At 23.3% G+C, this 21,023-nt stretch overlaps 3 protein-coding genes across 3 annotated transcripts; 1 reads left to right on the top strand and 2 right to left on the bottom strand.

Annotated features, from left to right (window-relative positions):
• Window positions 1-1,067: 1,067 nt before the first annotated feature.
• LOC123297621 (GATA zinc finger domain-containing protein 5) lies at window positions 1,068-5,688 on the bottom strand. Its single transcript, XM_044879364.1, has 6 exons — window positions 5,652-5,688; window positions 3,928-4,222; window positions 3,411-3,445; window positions 3,000-3,335; window positions 2,374-2,891; window positions 1,068-1,961 (listed from the first exon to the last, which is right to left on the bottom strand). The coding sequence occupies exons 1-6, from the start codon at window positions 5,686-5,688 to the stop codon at window positions 1,779-1,781; spliced, it is 1,404 nt and encodes a 467-aa protein (XP_044735299.1). The 3' UTR covers window positions 1,068-1,778.
• Window positions 5,689-7,546: 1,858 nt separating this feature from the next.
• LOC123298367 (kinase and exchange factor for Rac A-like) lies at window positions 7,547-8,548 on the bottom strand. Its single transcript, XM_044880353.1, has 3 exons — window positions 8,373-8,548; window positions 8,086-8,227; window positions 7,547-7,920 (listed from the first exon to the last, which is right to left on the bottom strand). Exons 1-3 carry the CDS (start codon window positions 8,474-8,476, stop codon window positions 7,558-7,560), a joined length of 609 nt encoding a protein of 202 aa, XP_044736288.1. The 5' UTR covers window positions 8,477-8,548; the 3' UTR covers window positions 7,547-7,557.
• Window positions 8,549-13,178: 4,630 nt separating this feature from the next.
• On the top strand, window positions 13,179-20,490 carry LOC123297624 (homeobox protein 5-like; the record flags this gene model as incomplete). The annotated part of the gene is made up of 2 exons (XM_044879367.1): window positions 13,179-14,870; window positions 20,252-20,490. Coding segments are annotated over exons 1-2 (1,698 nt in total), but the record flags the coding sequence as incomplete, so codon positions are not given.
• Between the last annotated feature and the right edge of the window lie 533 nt (window positions 20,491-21,023).

Genomic DNA, 21,023 nt, shown 5'->3' on the forward strand with positions numbered 1-21,023 from the left:
AGCTGGCTGTATCTCGGTGAAAAGACCGTCAGCTGATGCTTTGAAAGTTATAATAAAGTAGTAAAGCGGAAGTATATCACTCATTTGAATGCATCAGCTGGCGAGGTTTCCCCCGATTTATCGCTAAGTTTTGCTATTCTCATTACATTTCTACGACAGTCAGTTTTAAAGTGATGAAATATGGTGTCTCAATATTAGATGATTTTTTTTCATTTGTTAGTGTTTACTGGTTGAACAATTTTCTTTTAACAAATATTGACTTTAAAAAAGGTGAAAATATTTACTTACTATTTTTCTATCTAGTACTACAAAGTCCTTGCCCCTTATGTTGGTCCTAATACAAATTTAATTATTGTAGATTTGATTAATATTTTCCAACTTTTCGTTCACAATAATTTGTTTATTTTCAAAATGTTTACTAGCCGTGTATGGATGGCATGCTAACATTAGTTAGCATAAAGACATTTCTACTCAAGTATTTGTTTTTTTTTTTTTTTGCTACGATAACAAAATCACTTTTTAAAGATAAACTTACAAATGAATGCTATTTTGTTTTAAATATTGCAATCAATCAATCGATGTTTTATTAATACTTACTTATGATTTTAATTGGTAATTCACTTTAATAAAGGTCTTACTTACACCATCATAAATAAATCTTTTTATGTTGAGTTGAGTTGTTTGATATCTTTTTAAAATATAAACAAACTTATAAATCTGTAAATCGTTAGTTGTTAATGTAATGTACTAACTAACTACATTACTTACATTACATACTTAGTTGTTATAATTTAAATTAAATCAATATAAATAATAATATTCATGAATTATTAAAAAACAGATCTTTATTGATTGATATCACAATAATATTAATTATCTATTTATATATAATTTAAAGTAAAATAAAATAAACAATATATTTATATTTATATACATTATTATTAATAAAATAATACTTATGTATTTGTTTGTTTGTGCTGCATTATTTAATTTAAAGATTAATAAATTTACTTGTATAGTTAGCAAGTTTGTATAGTTAGTTAGGTAGATAGATCAGTAAGTCATTTATTATAATTATTGTATTGTACTCATAGTATTATATTATGAACTGATATATAAAATATAATACAATAAATAACTGATTATAATAAGTGTGTGTACATCACAGCACAATTAATTAATTAATAATAACTTATTAATTTTCTATTATTATTAATGAATATTAATATTGTTCGTTGTATCTTACTTTGCTTTACCTGTATATCTACAATATTATTATTACAATGAACCTACGCTATTCCAACAAATGTTTTACAAAGTGATGTCAAATTATCAAATTTATACGATTATAAAAACAAAGCCCCTGACATTTTTAACAAGAATACGTTCTAATCCAAATAAAAAAAAACAAATTACATATCAAAGTGATAAGATTTTATTATAATTTGTATTGTAATTACCGTTATAGTTATGTTGGATTACACACAAGGGTTTACTGTAATTATTATTATTATTATTGTATGTATGTATTTATAATGAGTTAAGTATCAACCAACCTCCTCCTATCGAATTTAATTTATTATCAATTAATTAACTATTTAGCAGTTAAATAATTAAATCAATCAATTTAATTGATTTTAAATTCATCATCACAGGACCTACCAACCTACCTATAATCAAACTTACCGTTTTAGTAGTTTTAATTGACACTCTACTACTAATATTGTTTAAATAAAACAGTCTGATCCAAATAATAATTAATCAATCAATATTATCTATCATAAAGATGTTGTTGTTGCTGTTGTTGTTGTTGTTGATGATATTTGATTGTTGATGTTAAATTGTTTATTTTTAACTTCTAACAATTGTGGTGAGTTCTCAACAATGTTCAATAGAATGTTTTCAATGTATGCTCTTAATTCATTATTAACATCTTGTTGTTCTTTTAATGCATGTTGTAACTAAAACAAATAAAACAAACAAACAATAGTATAATAATATAATATAATATCAAATATAATCTAAATTAGAGAAATACCACTAACACACTCATAGATTGAGGATGAGATACACTCACTCAATTATATAGTTATTTCTTTTACATTGTTGACACGCTCATTACAACGAATTTCTTCAAATTTTAGTGTTAACGGGGAATGAGTTAGATTAGAATGCGGTATCTTCTATATAGATACCGCATGTAAATATCATTTTATATATAAATACAGATCAACGCAACGTTTGATAAGAATGTTACTTAGTTTTTAACTTCATGTGTTTTATAATATTTACAAACGAGAATTGTATGAGTAATATTCTTAATAAAACACAACAAAGTATACGTTTAACAACTAGTAAATAGAATAAACTTACTTGTATTTGTGACATTTGTTGGAATTCATCAGCTAAACAAGTATTATTAATATTATTATTATGAATAGTTTTATTAATATTTAATAAATTTTGTCCTTTTTCTAAATGATTAGTTAATTGTATGGTTGCTTGTAATTCAATATTTAAATCATTTAAATATTGATTTTGTAATTTTTCTTGTTGTAAATCTTGATGTAATTTTTGTATATATTCTTGTAATTCTTGTAATTTAGTTTGATAATCAGTATGTTGTTGTTTAATTTGTAATAAATCATCTTGTAATTCTTGTATAGTTAATAATGAATCTTGATATTTATTAAAATAATTAATACCATTAGAAGTCGTAGTTGTAATAATTGTATCATGGTGTGATTCTTTATATAATTGTAATTTTGTTTGTAATTCAATATTATTTGTTTTTAATTCATATAAATCATTTTGTAATTGTGTACGTTCTAATTTTAATTGTGTATATAATTTATTTAAACGTGATTCGTTCTCTTGTAATTTTTGTAATTCTTGTGTTTGATTTTGTAATTTAATATAATAATTATCATATAATAATGATTTTTCACGTTCATTTTGTTGTTTTAGATCTTTAATTGTTTGATTCATTTCATTTATTTTAGATTGTTGTTGTGTTTGTTGATCATGTAATTGTTCTTCTAATATATCTAAACGTAATTTTAATGTTACATTTTCTGTTTTTATTTTAATATATTGATCATAATCAATTATATTATTATTATTTGTATTATTATTTATATTATTATTATTATTATTTAAATGTTGTTGTTGTTCTATTGTTGTTGATGTTAATATATTTACTTGTTGTTGTAATTGTTCAACTTTATGATTTAAATCTAATACATCATCTTCTAATAATGAACCATGATCAATAATATCTTGATCAGACATTGATGAATATGTTGTTGTCATTGAACTACAACCATATAAATCATCTTTAGATGTTGTTGACATTCTATCATCTAAATTACAATTTGTTGTTCTTGTTGTAACATTTCCACCACTTCCACTTGTACAATTAAAACTTGAACTGCGATATAATTCACTAAAAACAAAAATATCAATCAATCAATATACTTTCATTATATATCGGTATACGGAACCCTAAACTCGCACTTGAAACATATCTAAGAACATTCTCCATTAAATTACCTTTTAAACAAATTCAAAAGACTCAAAATCAGTTCATCCGTTTAAATGCTAAGTTATTTTTTAAAATTATTGATATATGGTTAGTAATCAGGTGGTCTAAGTTGGAACTACTGGAAAAAACGCGGTCCACTTCCTGTTTTAATTAGTACAAACTTTTTATCGCCAGTTGATTTATCTGATTTGAATTTAAATATATTGATTGACCTTTAATAAAAGTTGTTTAAATAATAATTAAACTACTGAATTCGGGTCTTTTACTGATTTTAAATTAGAACGGATTAATATCGCTCGCTAGTTGTGTACGTGAGTTACAAATCCCAGTTATCCCAGTTAATGTTCATGTTCAAGTTAATAATTAATTAAAAATAAATTTACCTTGCTAATGCATTTGAACCTAATTGTCTTTTATTTGTTGTTCTAAATGAACCCCAACGTTTTATTGATCCAGATCCTGTTCCTCCTCCATTATTATTATTATTATTATGTATTGGTGAACGTCTTAAACTTGTACGTGACCAAGTATTTCTATTTATTGATTGTTGTGGTTGTTGTTGTTGTTGTTCATTATCACTTATTGTTGTTGTTGTATTATTATTATTGTTATTTATTGTTGTATATACTTCTTCTTCTTCATGATTATTATTTATTAATATTGTTGTTGTTGTTTGTTTATCATTTTGTTGTTCTTGTTGTTTTATATTCATAGCATCATCATCCATTTTTATTATTTATCTAAAAAAAATAATAATAAATAATTAATTATATAACACACTACATACATACATACATACATACATATGTGTAAATCTAAATATTAAATTATTTTTATTAATAATAACGTAATTAATTAATTATAATAACATGCATTAATTTAATTATTATAGATAGATAGATAGGTAAGGAAGGTATGTAACTAAGTAACTACATTATTTAAATGAATTAATTAATTAGTGAAAGTTTTGTAACATAATAATTATGAATTTAACATTTAATTTAAATTAAATTAAAATAAAGGATATAAATAAATATTTAATTTATTTAAGATATCTACTTATTAATTAGCTACAACTATATGTATATATATATATTTATTGATTATTAAATAAAAATGTAGGTAAATAATAATAATAATAATAATAACAATATGGATGACATTAATTAATTAATATATTAAATAAATTAAAATAAATAGATATGTATACTTGAATTATATCAGTTTATATATTTATTATATACAAATAAATATAATAACAGATAGATTGAAAGGTTATGTAGTTTATTTATGGATACAAACAACTAACTATAAATAAATAAATATTTATTTAGATTCTTAACATATTATTATCACACGTCATACATACAGTATACACTTCATCATAGGTATGTATGTAGGTAGATAGATATTTAAATAATTCAATATAGATAGATAGATAGATAGATAGATAGGTAGGTAGGTAAATATCTACTTACTTTTAAATAATTATACAACAACAACAAAAACACTTTAAAAACACAACACTTATTTATTGTACACTACACTACATTACATTACATTCTTTATTTTATTAGATCTATTTAGATTTTAAATTACTTAAACTTATTAACTTTAGATCAAATAGATATTTAATTGTTTGTTTTAGTGATAGTGACAGTTTGTTTTGTTCAATTATATGTAGTTCTCTTATATTAGTACTAGTACTAACTAATACTAGTATCTAGTACTATTACTGTCAAATTAGTACTTTAGTACTGTACTACTTATATTTGATTTATTTACTGCTACTAAAATATCAACATAGTTATTTATTTATATCATTCTATTTAATTAATATGTATTTAAATCAATAAAGAAAACTAAAAACTTGTAAACTAAACTAATTAAATAAATCACAGAATACAATTAAAATATCATAATTATTATTTATTTATTTTATTTTAACATTCATCACAACTTGTAACATTGTACTGTCACTGTCTTCACCATCACCATTCACATTATATAGAACAATAAAATGTCTATGCTATCTATATGCTGTTAACTGTACCTCTATTAACACAATTATCTCACGACAGGATCAACTAGGCTGTGAGTCGATTACCAACTAGAGTTTCATGTAATATTAAGATGAAATCCATGATTTTGCTTAACGTTGGCTTTAAGCGATAAATTAGGATTTTATTAAGCTAAAAAAAATTGGACTATCTCCAGCGTCAAATTGTAAAAAAGGAACGACAAAAAACAAACTTTTTTATTAATCCATTACCTCATTTTTAATAAGATACTGACACATGGTAACGATAAACAACTATATCCATACGGGATATTGAATATGGATTATTAATTGTTCAAAAAAATTCTTTCAAAATGGCAATCAATAGCAAATAATTTTTTTTTTTTAAATTAAACCTTTACTTTCGTCACATTACGAAATATATATTATAAATTTATTTATCTAATACTCTCAAAATTAAACCTGATAATAAAAAATTATACTTTTCTCTGAGAAAAACTCAGTTTAAGTTTGACGCTGCTTAAGATTTTTTTTCTTCATCCAGATAGCAGCACGGAATAAACTGGCCAAGTAATTTAATTTGACGCTCAAACTCAGCGTCAAGCGTCATAATGAAATTACATCTTTATGCATTTTGTGTTAACAAAATGTAAGCAAGAGTTACTATGATATTAAATATTTAAAAATAAAAAACATTTGAAATTGTGCAAACAATAAATACAACTACAACTGATTTAGTTTAAAGTTTTCTATTTGTTATTATTATTATCAAGTTTGACATTCATCACATACTTTTACGTTACATACGTAACTATCTTCATTACTATCTCATCTACTATACTCGAGTTAGTTTATCGAGGCCAATTTTTTAAATTTTAAATAGTACAATTTAATTGTTTCGATTTTATATTTTTGCTTGAATATAAGTTATTTTAAATCATAGAATTAAAAGATCAAATCATATAAATTAAAGACTGTGTGTGTTCTTTAAAAACGTTTTTTAGTTATTTTTTTTTAATGTGTGTCTCGGTAAAATAACTCAAGTATAGTATTGTATGTACTTGCAGTTGCATTGTATTGTGTATTGATATATGATTATGAGATGACGTGTTGATTCGTACCTGACACTGACTGGTACCATCACACTACCAGGTATAATACTTACCATGTGTCAATATTGATCATAGAAACATAAGTAACACATAACACATATAGGTAGAGAATTCCGTGTGTTGAAATTCGTTTGAATTTAAGATATAGTTATACCTACCAACGCCATCAAGTCACTGCACTGATTAGAACATATTATAACATATTTAAAAATGAATGCTATTTTGTTTCCAATATTGCAATAAATTATTATTTTATTTTATTAAGAAACATATAAGTATAAAAAAAATGATAAACTGGATAGAAATAATTCAAATAATATCTACCTAATTCCCACCATTTTATTTGAAAAAAAATAGTTCACTGTAAGTGCCTTACTCCAGAGGGAACTGTTTGAACAACTTATCATTTTCAGTAGAGTTGCCTATCTATCCATGTAAAATAAACTTTCATCTGTGATTAGCAGGCATTGGCATCTTGATTGATAGATAGTAATTGATAAGTGGTAAGTAATGAGGTGGTCTAAATTGGAACTACTGAAAAGTGCGGTCCACTTCCTATTATTTAATTAGTACAAATTTTGATCGCCAGTTGGCAGGATTTATTTGATTTAAATATTGTTATTTGTCTTTTAAAAATGGTAAGCAGTACAAGAACAAGTATAGCCATTTGGTAATTGAAATTGTAACAACTGAATTATGGGCTTTCTTTTGATTTTAATTTAGTACGAATTATTATCCATAGTTGGCGAGTTGCAACTCCCAGTTATGAATAATAAATAAATATAAATATAATAATAATTAATTAATTTGTTGTTAATGTATTAATAATATATAATAATAATAATAATACAATTATATAATAATGATGGCTATTAGTTATTTTATTTAGATAATGGTAATGTTGTTGTTGTTGTATTATTTAATGGTTGTTGTTGTTGTTGTTGTTGTTTATAATATAATGATGTTTGTTGATGATAATTTAATGGATTCATATCAACACCACCAATTCTTCCATCTTGTTGTTGTTGTTGTTGTTTTAAAGTACCAACAATCACATTAGCTGGTGTTGCTACTGATGGTGGTGGTTGTATCCATGATGATGTATTATTAACACCACTTCCACCATAATGTTGTTGTTGATACATTGTTGTTTGATAATTTAAATTTGTTAATTGATCTGCAACAATAATACCACTACCACCATGTTGTTGTTGTTGTTGTTGTGTTATTGTTGTTGGTGTAATCTATAAATGTAAATAGAGAGAGTTGTTTTTACAACAAGTATCTACTATTAATAAAGTGTAGCTCATATACATATATCAGCAATCTCAGAAACGGCTTCAATGATTTTCATGAAAATTAATATGCAGAAGATTTATGAGTGTGAAAAATCATAAGATTATACATACATATGGATGTGATAATGTACTACCACCACCAGCACCAGTTGCACCTCCATATATTGTTGCTTGTTGTTGTTTATTAATTGTTGTTGTTGTTGATAATGTTGGATGTGTTGTTGTCGTTGATGTTGTTATTGTTGTTGTTGTACTTAAAATAAATAATTATAAAGTGTATAACTTGTATTAATTAATTTAAAAATACTGTTTAATTGGACTTTAAATAAATAAAATTAATAATAACTTTATTTTTAATTAAATAGATTACAATGAGATAAAAGTTATTAATTACTTACTTGTTAATAATTGTATTTGATGATGAATTATTATTTGTTGTTGTTGTTGTATTTTTATTAATATTATCAAATGTATCAATCATTTTATTAATTAAATCACGCATTGAACTTAAACATTCACGTATATCTGTTATATTATTTATTGATGATATTGATTTATTATTATTTTTATTATTATTAATATTATTATTATTATTTAAAATAAATATTTTTAATTTTAAAACACGACTATATTCAATAGCAAATGTTAAATCAGAACTATCAAATATTGTTATTAAATCACCATCTAAAAATAAATATTAATTAATTAATATATTTTAATAATAACTTATTAAGATAAAGTTACCTTCATCTTTATATTTAATTAATAAATCATCAGTATTTGATAATTTATTACGATATACTCTTTGCATCATTAATATTAATTCATCATATGTTAATGCTTCATTATGGATTGGTATTCTACGAATGTCATCATCTAATTCTACTTTTATTATTAATTTACCACTTAAATCTATATTTGAATTCATTTTTATTTTTTATTTTATTTTATTTATCTTGTATTTGACATTTATTATATCTTATAGTTGTTGATACCAACTTAACTACCTGCTTATTAAAATCAATTATACCAACATTAATACAAATATTTATAATTTATTAATATTAATTAATTATAATTTATAAACAATAAGATCTTTATTAAAAATATAACAAGTTTACTTTTAATTAAAATAATTATTATTTTTATTTTTATTATATTATTTGATTTTATTTACTTCAATTAAATAACTGTTAAGTAGTGACATCTAGTAGTAGTGAACAACACCATTACACTCATTACAGAGCTGTTTCTATCTAATATCTATTATTATTACAAGATTGAATACTGACTCTAATAATTATTTATTATTTATAAAAAAATGAATATTTTAAAGCATTCTAAATGTAAGTAAATATTAATATTAATAATATGGTATGTAATACTTTTATAAATAAGATAATTTAAAATAAAAAACAAGTGTTTAAGATATTACTTATATTTTTAATTTTTAGGTTATATAACATCATCAACATACTCATACAGTTGCTTATCAATCATACATTATAGATTATTTAATAATTATATTAAATATAATAATAAATTAAATCCAAATAAATCAAATATAATAAAATTAGAATTAAAATCAGATTATACATATATTAATAATAATAACAAATTAATAACAACATTTGGTATGAATTTAAATAAACGTTTAATAAAACAACAAAATATTACAAATGAAATAATAGAGAAATTAAATGAATTAAATGAAGCGATAGAAAGTAATGCATATAAAAATAATTTAAATGAATTCAATAAAAATGAATTGATTAAAAATAAATTAAAACAAAAAGGTTTAAATTTATTAAAATAAATATAATATGTATGTAGTAATTGTACTGTTTTGTTCTGTTGTAATAAGTAGGTAATAAGCTTGTGTTGTAAAAATAAATAATAAAATAAAATAAAAATTATGTTTATCTTTATTATTGATAATAATTATGATTTTGATGTGTTTTTTATTTATTTATTACCTTTTAATACTTTTATTTTATTACAACGACTGACATGACAGACAGACAGACTTGACGTAATTTTATTAAATTAGGTAAAACATGATTATCGTTATCGTTATCGTTATGAACATTGATCCACGTGTTACTGTTCAAACAAATTGTTCAATTATTTTTAATACCTATCTTGTATAATTTTAAATTGTCTGATACGATTCATAACTAATTTTAATTATTAAAGAATCGTTTTAAAATGATATTAAAACGATTTAAAAGAACTTTTAAATGCCTAAAATATTTTTCACTAAACTAAACGAAACGATTAATAATCGTTTCTTTTTCAGAGGCGGATTTATCAGCAGGCTGAGTAGGCAAAAGCCTGTGACGCCAAATTTGGCTCAAAAATTTTTTGTTTATCTTATAGAATTAAAAAAAAAGTTGTTTAACAAAAGTTACAATATTTAGTAACTAAACCGAATACCCCAATGTCATGTCTGTAGTCTGTACCCATGATGAATAATTACCAACCGCTTTTATAAAGAATACTGCAGGTGCGTGCGCATAGGAAGTGTTTCAGCAGCCAAAATCCCTCCTATTGATATCGAATAAATTTGAATTAGCAATATAATGCTATAAATGCATCCATTTATGACACAAGTTTCCATGCCTTGTCAGATATCCATGCATATTTTGAGATCAATACATTCTTTGATTTTGTCTTTGAGTCGTTACTATGGAACTGGCTGATATGCTACGAAAAAGGTTTTGATTGAAAGAAGTGGAAACGCTGGAGAAGCTTTCAGAAAAGTTTTCAAAACCCTGATCGAAATCTGTGATGAATACAGACATAGAAATCCGGAAGCCAAGGTTCACGTCAAAACAGACCCAACACTCGAACGTACATACAAATAAGGACACTATAGATAAGTGGAAGGTAGGTAAGTAGGTACCTTCGTGGTTGACATTTTCTTATATAGCTAATTAATAAAATAGATAGTTATCCAAAGATTAGATATTTTTTGTTTAAATAAACTTCATTAAATCGTGAATTATAAGAATAATCAGTTATACAGGTAGGTAGGTAGGTAGGTAGGTAGGTAGGTACTAACTAATTTGTCACTAAACAAAGAGTCATCGAAATCAATTGGCGTGATATTGAGTTATTCGTGCATTTGTCGCGCATATACCTACCTACTTAATCCAAATTTAAGACCTACCTACTTATAGATTTTCCATGGACGTCATTGTCAAAATTGGACCAAATTGAAATGTGGTCCACATGGGAAGCACCAGCTTTCAAATAGAAAAGAATCATCAAAATCGGTTTACCCACTCGAAAGTTCTGAGATAACAAACATAAAAAAAAAAAAAAAACAGTTGAATTGAGTGCCTTTTTAAAGTCAAACAATAAATACAAAACCTTTTTAAAAAAGAGTTATTAAAATTGAAAGGATTTGAAATGTTTTAAATCGTTTTTGTTCAGCTGTTGAGTTTATACGGGATGGATGTGCTTTTACTTGGGTATAAAGTAACGTTAAACATAAATAAGTAGGTAGGTAGGTAGGTAGGTAGGTAGGTAGGTACCACACACACACACCAATGCAATGGATTCAATAAATAATCATTAACTGCAATGAATCCTCTGTTTTCTATCCTCTATCCTCTTAAAATTGAATACTTTTAAAAGCTGCAGCTAACTTTATACTTAGACTTACCTATCTATACGTATAACAACAGAAAGTAAACAATTGACTGAGTTAATTGTTTAAAAAGTCACTGTTTGAATTCTTTTAAAAATCAATTACAGCCAAGCTACTTGTTTTAGTTTTAGAATTTAGAATTTTTATACCATGTATATATGTAATATATATCAAGGTATAGTCAGTTTAGTCCTAAGTTTGTAACTAGAGCTTAAAAATATTGATGTTACGGAAAAGATTTAATAGAGGTGTCCATAAAATCATCTAATTAGTTCATTTTCGGTTGTCTGTCTGTTTGTCAACACGATACCTCAAAAAACGAAAAGAAATATCAAGTCTATAGGACCCATCTTGTAAATCATTAGGTTAGAACAAAAGTTTAAATGTAAAAAATACTCCTCATAAGAAATAAACAACTTTTGTTTGAAACATCACTGTTTATCCGTGTGGGCACAAATTAGGATCGAACATTGTATAGTATATACTATATACAAATACATACCAATCATGTATCTGTGACATGTATGTATAAGAGTGGCTATCTTTCTTTATTTACATCTAACGATTGAGTCATCAACATTGTGTATACATATATGGTATTTCAACAATTAACTCAGTTAATTGTTTGTTTTCACTTATTATATACATGTATGTACATGTATATAATAATATAATATAAATACGCATGTGTATTAAATATAAATATATAATAGTAGGTAGGTAGATATATATATATATATATTGAACTAACCAATCATATTTAATATAACTAATATAAACTCCACCTTTATTTATATTATAATTATATATAACTATCTTTATATTAAATAAAGATAAAGCTATATAAAATAAATATATATATATATATAAATATGTAGGTACCTACACCATTATTATATAATTATAATAATAATAATAATGGTGTATTATATATAGCAGCTATCTTTATTTAAACTATATAAATGTATATAAAATTAAATAAAGATAATAAATATATATATATATATATATTTAAATTTATGATTGTAGATAGATATTTAAAAAAATAATTTTATTTAGTTGAAATTTAAACATTAAACTGTTAACAACAACAACAACATAACATACCTACAAGTATACGAACAAACAAACAAACAAACATACAACCATTTTAATTTATTTATTTGTTACAAGATTTAATTATTGATTAAATTAATTATTAATAAAACATTATGTGAGTGTAATGAAATACATATTTATTTAAAACAAATATAAATGTTTGTTTATTCAAAATAAAAATCAATCACAATATTTATATAAGTGGCAACAAAACATTAATCAATAATAATAATAATAATATCTACCTATATCTATATCTATATTTATTTAAAAAGTGTTTTAATTAATTAATTTGTTTATTATAATAATAATAATTAATAATATATTATTTTGTGTTAAGATCATTACAAACTTTATGTGATTAATTAATTATTTATTTAAAAAATATTATGTGTGTGTAAGTTTGTGCGTAAGTGTGTGTGCTTGTAAGTAATTATAAAGTGCAGCTTTAGAATAAATAATTAATTTATTTATGTGTTAATAATATCTAAGTATCTAAATTATATTGAATTGTGTGTGAGTTTATGTGTGTTTTACTCATGATTGACTAGTTTAATTTTAATATAACAATCTAACAAGGTAACACAATCCGACCGACGCGACGGAAAACATAACATTAACAACAAAATTAATTAAATTTTAATATAAATGTTTTATGATTTGTGATATTTAAACAATATCAAAATGTTTAATAATAATGTATTATCACCAACAACGACAATTAATAACGATAATGAACAACAACAACAGAATTCATTATCATTATCACCAACTGTAGCATCATCAATACAAAATAATAATAATAATAATAATAATGATTTTCAACAAACATCAACATTATCAACAACAAAAATTACACCAACAACAACAGCAACAACATCATCATCATTAAGTGATAAATCATGTACATCACCTAAATTAAAAGTTACAACACCACCAATTAATACGAATACTGTACCATTATCATCGAATACATCAACTGGTGCTACCAATCATAATAATACAACATTTGGATCATGGTATCAACAACAACAATCATTATCATTATCACCACCATCATCTAATCATCATAATAATTATCAACATCATGCATCATCATCATCAGTTGTACATCAACATCAACAACAACAACATCATCAACAACAATTAGCTGCTGTAGCCGCCGCACATCATCATCATCATCAAGCAGCAGCTGTTGCAGCTGCATTAGCATCACAATATTGTAATAATCAACAACAATCAACAATTAATAATAATCATAATCATCATTTAAATTCAATACAAAATGATAATCATCAACATCATCATTTAATGATTGGATCGAGTTATCATCATGATGGCAATACATCATCATCATCATTATCACCACCATCATCATTAAGTGTTGGAGGTGCTGCTGCTGCTTTATGGCATCATCATCATCATCATCGTGGTGTTGTTTCTGCACCGCCACCACCACCACCACCATCATTGTTTCATATGAATCATCATCCACAAGAATACATAACACCATCACCACCTGCACCAACTGATTATCACAATCATCATCATCATTATCAATCATTATCATCACCATATCATCCACATCATCATCATCATAGTGTGATGAATAGTTTACATCATCAACATTATTTACAACACCAACAACAACAACATGATCATCAACAATCAAATGATAATACTGATAATGAACAACAATTATCAACAACAGCATTATCAGTACCAACAGCAGGTGTTGGTGGTGCAATAATACCACCATCACCACCAATAACAATATCAATTGGTAGTGATTTATCATCACCACCACCATCATTAACAATATTACAACAACAACAACAACAACAACATTATCATTATCAACAACAACAACAACATCATTTAAATATAAATAATAATGATAATCATCAATCATCAAGTGATGATGAGGATAATGATAATGATAATGATAATATACATCATCATCATCATCATCATCATATAACAAGTAAAACAATAATACCACCAACATTACAACAACAACAACAATCAACAATAATAAACAACAATAATAATAATAATAACAATATAAATACAACAATAGTTGGACGTAGATCACCATACGAATGGATGCGTAAACCATCTTATCACACTCAACCAAATCCAGGTATGTTCAGTTTGATTACTTTTTATCAATCAATCAATAATATTTATTTATCTAATTAGTATCTAAATCTATTAATTTTAAAATCCATTCATACCTACTTAACAAGTACCTACATTTACTACAAGAAACAAATTAATGCATCTTTGAAATTTAATTTATTAGTCAGTGGTGGATTTACACTAGGGGCAATCGGGGCTAGTGCCCAGGGCGGCAAATTTTCTAGGGCCGCAAAATTTGGAAAGTGAGAAAACATTTTCTATACAATATATAATTAACTAATTCTTTTAAATAAAGATTTTATCTTTCAAGAAATATAATTTATGCATTATGTATCAAATTAAAATTTTGTATATTATAATATAGGAAATTTAAGTGAAAACTATTAAAATAGTTTAATTAATTTATTTCCAATAAGATATCACAACTATTAAAATAAAATTTCAGTCATAGGGCGGCATTTTCTTCAATGCCCCAGGGCGGCAGAATTTTAAATCCGGCCCTGTTATTAGTTCTTTATTTGGTTGTTAATATTTTGTAAAAAAAAAAAGTCCATCCTTTTTGGGAAAGTAGTCGGGAGGTTTTAAAATTTTTTTTACAAATAACAAAAATACTATGCATAAAAAAAACGAACTAAAAGTTCTTATTGACGACTATTTCTATACTTTTTCGATTTTTATTTTACTTTCTAGCTTCTAAATTGGCCTAAATATGCCAATTTTAAAATGGAATTTTTTTGCTCTTTCAAATGGGTAAATGGGTAAAAGTTATTAATTTTTTTTAGAAGAAATAATTTTTACATATAAACTTTTACAAGTTTACAAGATGAATACTTCTTCATTCGATTGAATTACTAAAAAATTCCATTTATAATTAACATACTTCAGTTAATTTTGAAGCTAGAAAGTTGAAGAAAAAAAAGAAAATATGTACAAATACTTGAGCTAGAACTTTTAATTAAATTTTTATTTTTTATTTGATGTTTTGTATAATTTTTTAATTTTTAAATATGTTTCATAAGACAATCAATCCTCCTTACATTTTATACTTTGGAAGAAAATAGACAATGTTTTGATATTAATTGCGCCCTCACGGCCACGGGTAAACAATGATATTTTTACGAACGATTATTTAAAAAAGAAAAAAGTTGTTTATTTTTGTATAAGAAACATTTTTTATAATTAAACTTTTGTTCTATCTCTAACGGTTTACTAAATAAGTCCTACGATTCAAGACCCAATTGACCTATGTAGCTCATTTATTATGAATTCGACATCAATTTTTACATCCTGAGAACGCTATAAAATTTCAATTTGAAATGTCTTCCCGTTTTTGAGTTATCGTGTTGACAGACAGACGGTGATTTTATAAATAGGTGATTTGGGTAAATAGGTGAAAAACTTGGGTCTAAACTTGGTATACCTTCATATATATTTCATATATTCAGGGCATAGTAAGGAGGACGCTTGTCGCTTCTAAATCTTAATTTTGTCATTAAATTTACAAACTCAAACTTTTGAGTTCTGATCGAAATTTTTCAAAAATTGACGCATTTGTTAAAAACATAAATGTAAGAAATGTGTTTTGTGGTTCACATCCTTCTCTAATAACAACATGCGCTTGATAATTGTAAAAAAATTTAATTTGTTAATAACAAACTAATTAACAACATTTATTACGACATACTTAAATCTTGATGTTCCAACAGACCAGACTTGTATCGATCGATAGCTATTTAATTTAAAAAAAAAAAAAAACATTAATTTATGGCACGCCGTTCTACTTTTTAAGAAATTAAGTATTTGTTACAAATTTGAATTAAAATTGTCAATACTGACAATTTTAATTCAAATTTGTAATTAATTATCAATATTGATAATTTTAATTCAAACTTGGATTTAAAATTGTTAAAAGGTCATGTTAATTTTAATACCGTAAATCTTAATTAATATTAAAATTAAAAAAAAAAGAACTTGATGTTTCAAAAAGTAAGATGGTGTGTCATATTAATTGAAATTTTATAGTGATTAATTTCTTATTTAATTATATTTTAAAGATGTTTACTTATACAAGTAACTAACTACCCTTATCTACCTACATTTTTCGTCTAAGTAACTACTTAATTATTTTTGATAATGTTGAGAATATTTTGATAGTTTTACTGATTTAAAACAATTTAAAATTGATAAGTATATTTTTTTGTTAAAATACCTACTTTTAAGAGCACGATTAATTTTCTAAGAGCGTCGGGGTTTTAGTTTTTGAATTTGAATTGATTTTATTCATTAACAATTTTATTAACATTTTCATAAATTAATTTGACTGATTAATAATGTAATGTAATGTAATTAATATACTTTGTACCTACTTATTTAATATTAATTATAAATATGATATGATATGATATTGTTATTAGTTTGTTGTAATATTCATCTATCTACGTAAATAGATATCTATCTACCTATGTAGGTAGATAATTAAATATTTAAATATTAAGTAAAGTAAATTCAATGTAAATATTACACATGTTGTAAGTACATATAAGTATTGTAGGTACCTACGTAGATAAAAATACATACAAATATAAATATATATATATAGGTATCTATATTTGTTTATTATATATATTTATACTTATATTATATATCATATCATATGTAAACATCCTGTCTTATAGTATAGTACCTACCTATCTACATATAGTGTACATACATTAGTGTAGTTAGTTAAAGTGTAGACTGTAAATATTAAAATATAACTTTATATACTTAAGTATATTTAATAAATTATGTAAGGTATGAAAGTAAAGTAGGTACCTATCTATACCTGCAGTATATTATTTATAAAAACATATTTATATTCATATTTTTAAATTATATTAAATATTTACTAAAAATCAAATAGATATCGTATTCCGAATTCAATAAACTATCATTCTTATAATTTTATAATCAAGTATTTTTATAATTTATCCAATTTAAACTTTATTATAATTAGATAGTTATAGATAGGTATCTATAGGTACCTATCTATAACTATCTACATATTAATTAATTTGATTATAATTCATTCTAATTAGTTTTAAATTAATAAATAATTAATTTATTAAATATATATATATATATATATATACCTACGTATGTAATAAAATAAATATTTATTAATAAATATAATTGTTTATAAATAAATAAGTACCTACTTATAATATAATATAATATAATATTATTAGTATTATACTTATTTATTTATAAATAATAATAATAATAATAAAATCACATAATAAATAAATAAATAAATAAATAAATATTATTAAATTTAATTATTTTAACATAATATAATAATAATATAATGATTTATTTATTTATTATTTTATGAACTACTTTTATTTATTTAAAACAATAATATATTTAATAATAATAATATATTTAATATACTTGCTTACTTAATTTAATTTAATGATTCAGATACTTAATAATAAATAATTTAATATTTATTTTATATTTAAAAATAGATATAAAATTTGTTATTTTTATGATTTATAAAACTATACCTAATACTTAAATTATTTATTAGATATAAATAAATATAGGTATAATAGTTATATGTATAATACCTATTTATATTTATTTTATAGATATAGTTATCTATTTAAATAAATATATTATAATTAATTTATTATGTTCATTATTATTAAATATAATCGATATCTATTGATATTGATAATTATCTAATCATATATATTTATTAAAAATAGTTATACTTGTGGATAAAAGAATACGATACCTGATCTAATATATCAGATCAGATCAGATCAGATATATTTGATAGTTGATGTTAAAAGTAATAAATAAACATATTTTAACATATTTAGTTAGTGTCATATTTTTATTGACCGCAAGATACAACAATTATTTAAAGTTGTTTGAGTAAATACAGTGAATGTTCATTTATAAACATAGTTTTGGGGTCTCTTGCTTCATAAAATTTTAAATTATTTCATTTTAAAATTGTGATTTTTAACACTGAAGTATTTTATGGAACAACTTACAATAATGTGTTCATTTCACAAAAATTAATCGCTGAATGAGCTTCAAAAATGTTTTCATCATCAAGAAAATATATCACGGATACTATTAATGCCAAAAAAAAAAAAAACAAACATTACCATACGGCGCTTTTCAAAAAGAAAACATAAAAAAACTTTGATTCTTGACGCTTTATCAATATTTTTATATCATTGTTTACATATTTAACACAAGTACCTATTGCCTGTACATGTAGATAGCTACGGTCCTGTTTGAACATTTAAATAATCTATAAAAGTGATCCGCTAACTTAATATAAATATAAATATTAATATTTAATTAAATAAAATATAAAGTAAATCCAAGTGTGAACCCCATCATAAAATAAATATAGGTATTTATTTAAAAAGAAGGTTGTACCTTTGTACCTCTATTTAGTTTTTATATAAATATCAATATCTATTTATTTATATTTAATTTATATTTAGGTTTTAAACTTTTAAAGGATATCTAGGTACTAGGTATCTTGTTTATTATTAGTTTAAAAATATTTTAACAATAAATAACTAATACCTAGTAAAGTAAAGTAAAGTAAAATAAAGTAATATGTTAGGTACCATCCTACCATAACCTATACCATAACCATAACCATAACTATAACCATATCTAACCTTTTACTTTCTTTTAAATACAATAAATAATATAAAATAATTAAGTTATAAAATATAATATTTATTTAATATTTAGTTTAGTTTAGGTATTTATTTGTAGCTAATGTTATTGTCGGTAAACATTAAAGTAAAATAAATATAAATAAATATAGATATTGTAAGTACATACATACATACATACATACATACATAGGTATAGGCTATCTAAATGTTTAATGTTTAGACATTTAAAGGACATTAAGTTTAAATGATACAATCAATGATTTAGTATGCTATCTATACTATATGTATGTTTGTATGTTTGTATGATACATTAAACATTTTTACACTTTAAATTAAATATGTATTCATTGATTTTAAAAATTAATTTATTTTATAATATTTATTTACTTACATTTTAATATTTATTTATTAAGATCATTTTATTAAATTCTTTAAAAATTAAAAAAGCAATATTTGATTTTAAGATAAATATGCAGTTAGTTATTCAATCTCTGATGGAATTCGCTTAGCTAATGCAGCTCCTATCAAGTTTTTCTTATTGATATTGAATACCTAATTCTTATGTAGAGAAAAGATTTTGATTTATTTTTAATTATATTTTAATAATAATAATAATAAATAAGTAGATATTAAAATAAAAAAATGAGTAACTAATTAAATTTAATTTTAATTTTTTATTTTGCAGGTAAAACACGTACAAAAGATAAATATCGTGTTGTATATACAGATCATCAACGTTTAGAATTAGAAAAGGAATTCCATTATTCACGTTACATAACGATTAGACGTAAAGCAGAACTAGCAGCAACATTAGGTTTATCAGAACGTCAAGTTAAAATATGGTTTCAAAATAGACGTGCTAAAGAACGGAAACAAGTTAAAAAACGTGAAGAATTAACAACAAATACAACAACAACAACAACAACAACAATTAATACTAAAGAATTTAATAAATCATTATTATTAGAAAATACTTCACATTTAATTAATCAACAACAACAACAACAACAACATCATTTATTAACTACAATACAACAACAACAACAACAACATTTACATCAATATTATTAATTATATTTAATTAATAATTAAATTAATTAATATTAAATAAAACTAGGTATACCTATACAGATTGGATTCTATACTATACCTACTTCTTAGTACACATACACATATATGATCATGGAAAACAGTATAAAATCCAATCTGTATACAAAAAACATACATACATACATACATACATACATACTTATACAGTTTGTAAATCATACTTATACAGTTAGTTATTTAAAGTTTTTATGAACGTTCTTATGTATAAAATAAAGATAGATGCTTTATTGTTGTATAATACGTATGCAATCGTATTATTTATTAGTTATACAACAGTTAACTTAAATCGAATACAAACAATACATTGCCTGCAAATTCTTTCATTGTCTTATACATAAGAACGTTCA

Source organism: Chrysoperla carnea, chromosome 4, assembly GCF_905475395.1.
Source record: "Chrysoperla carnea chromosome 4, inChrCarn1.1, whole genome shotgun sequence".
NCBI lineage: Eukaryota > Metazoa > Arthropoda > Insecta > Neuroptera > Chrysopidae > Chrysoperla > Chrysoperla carnea.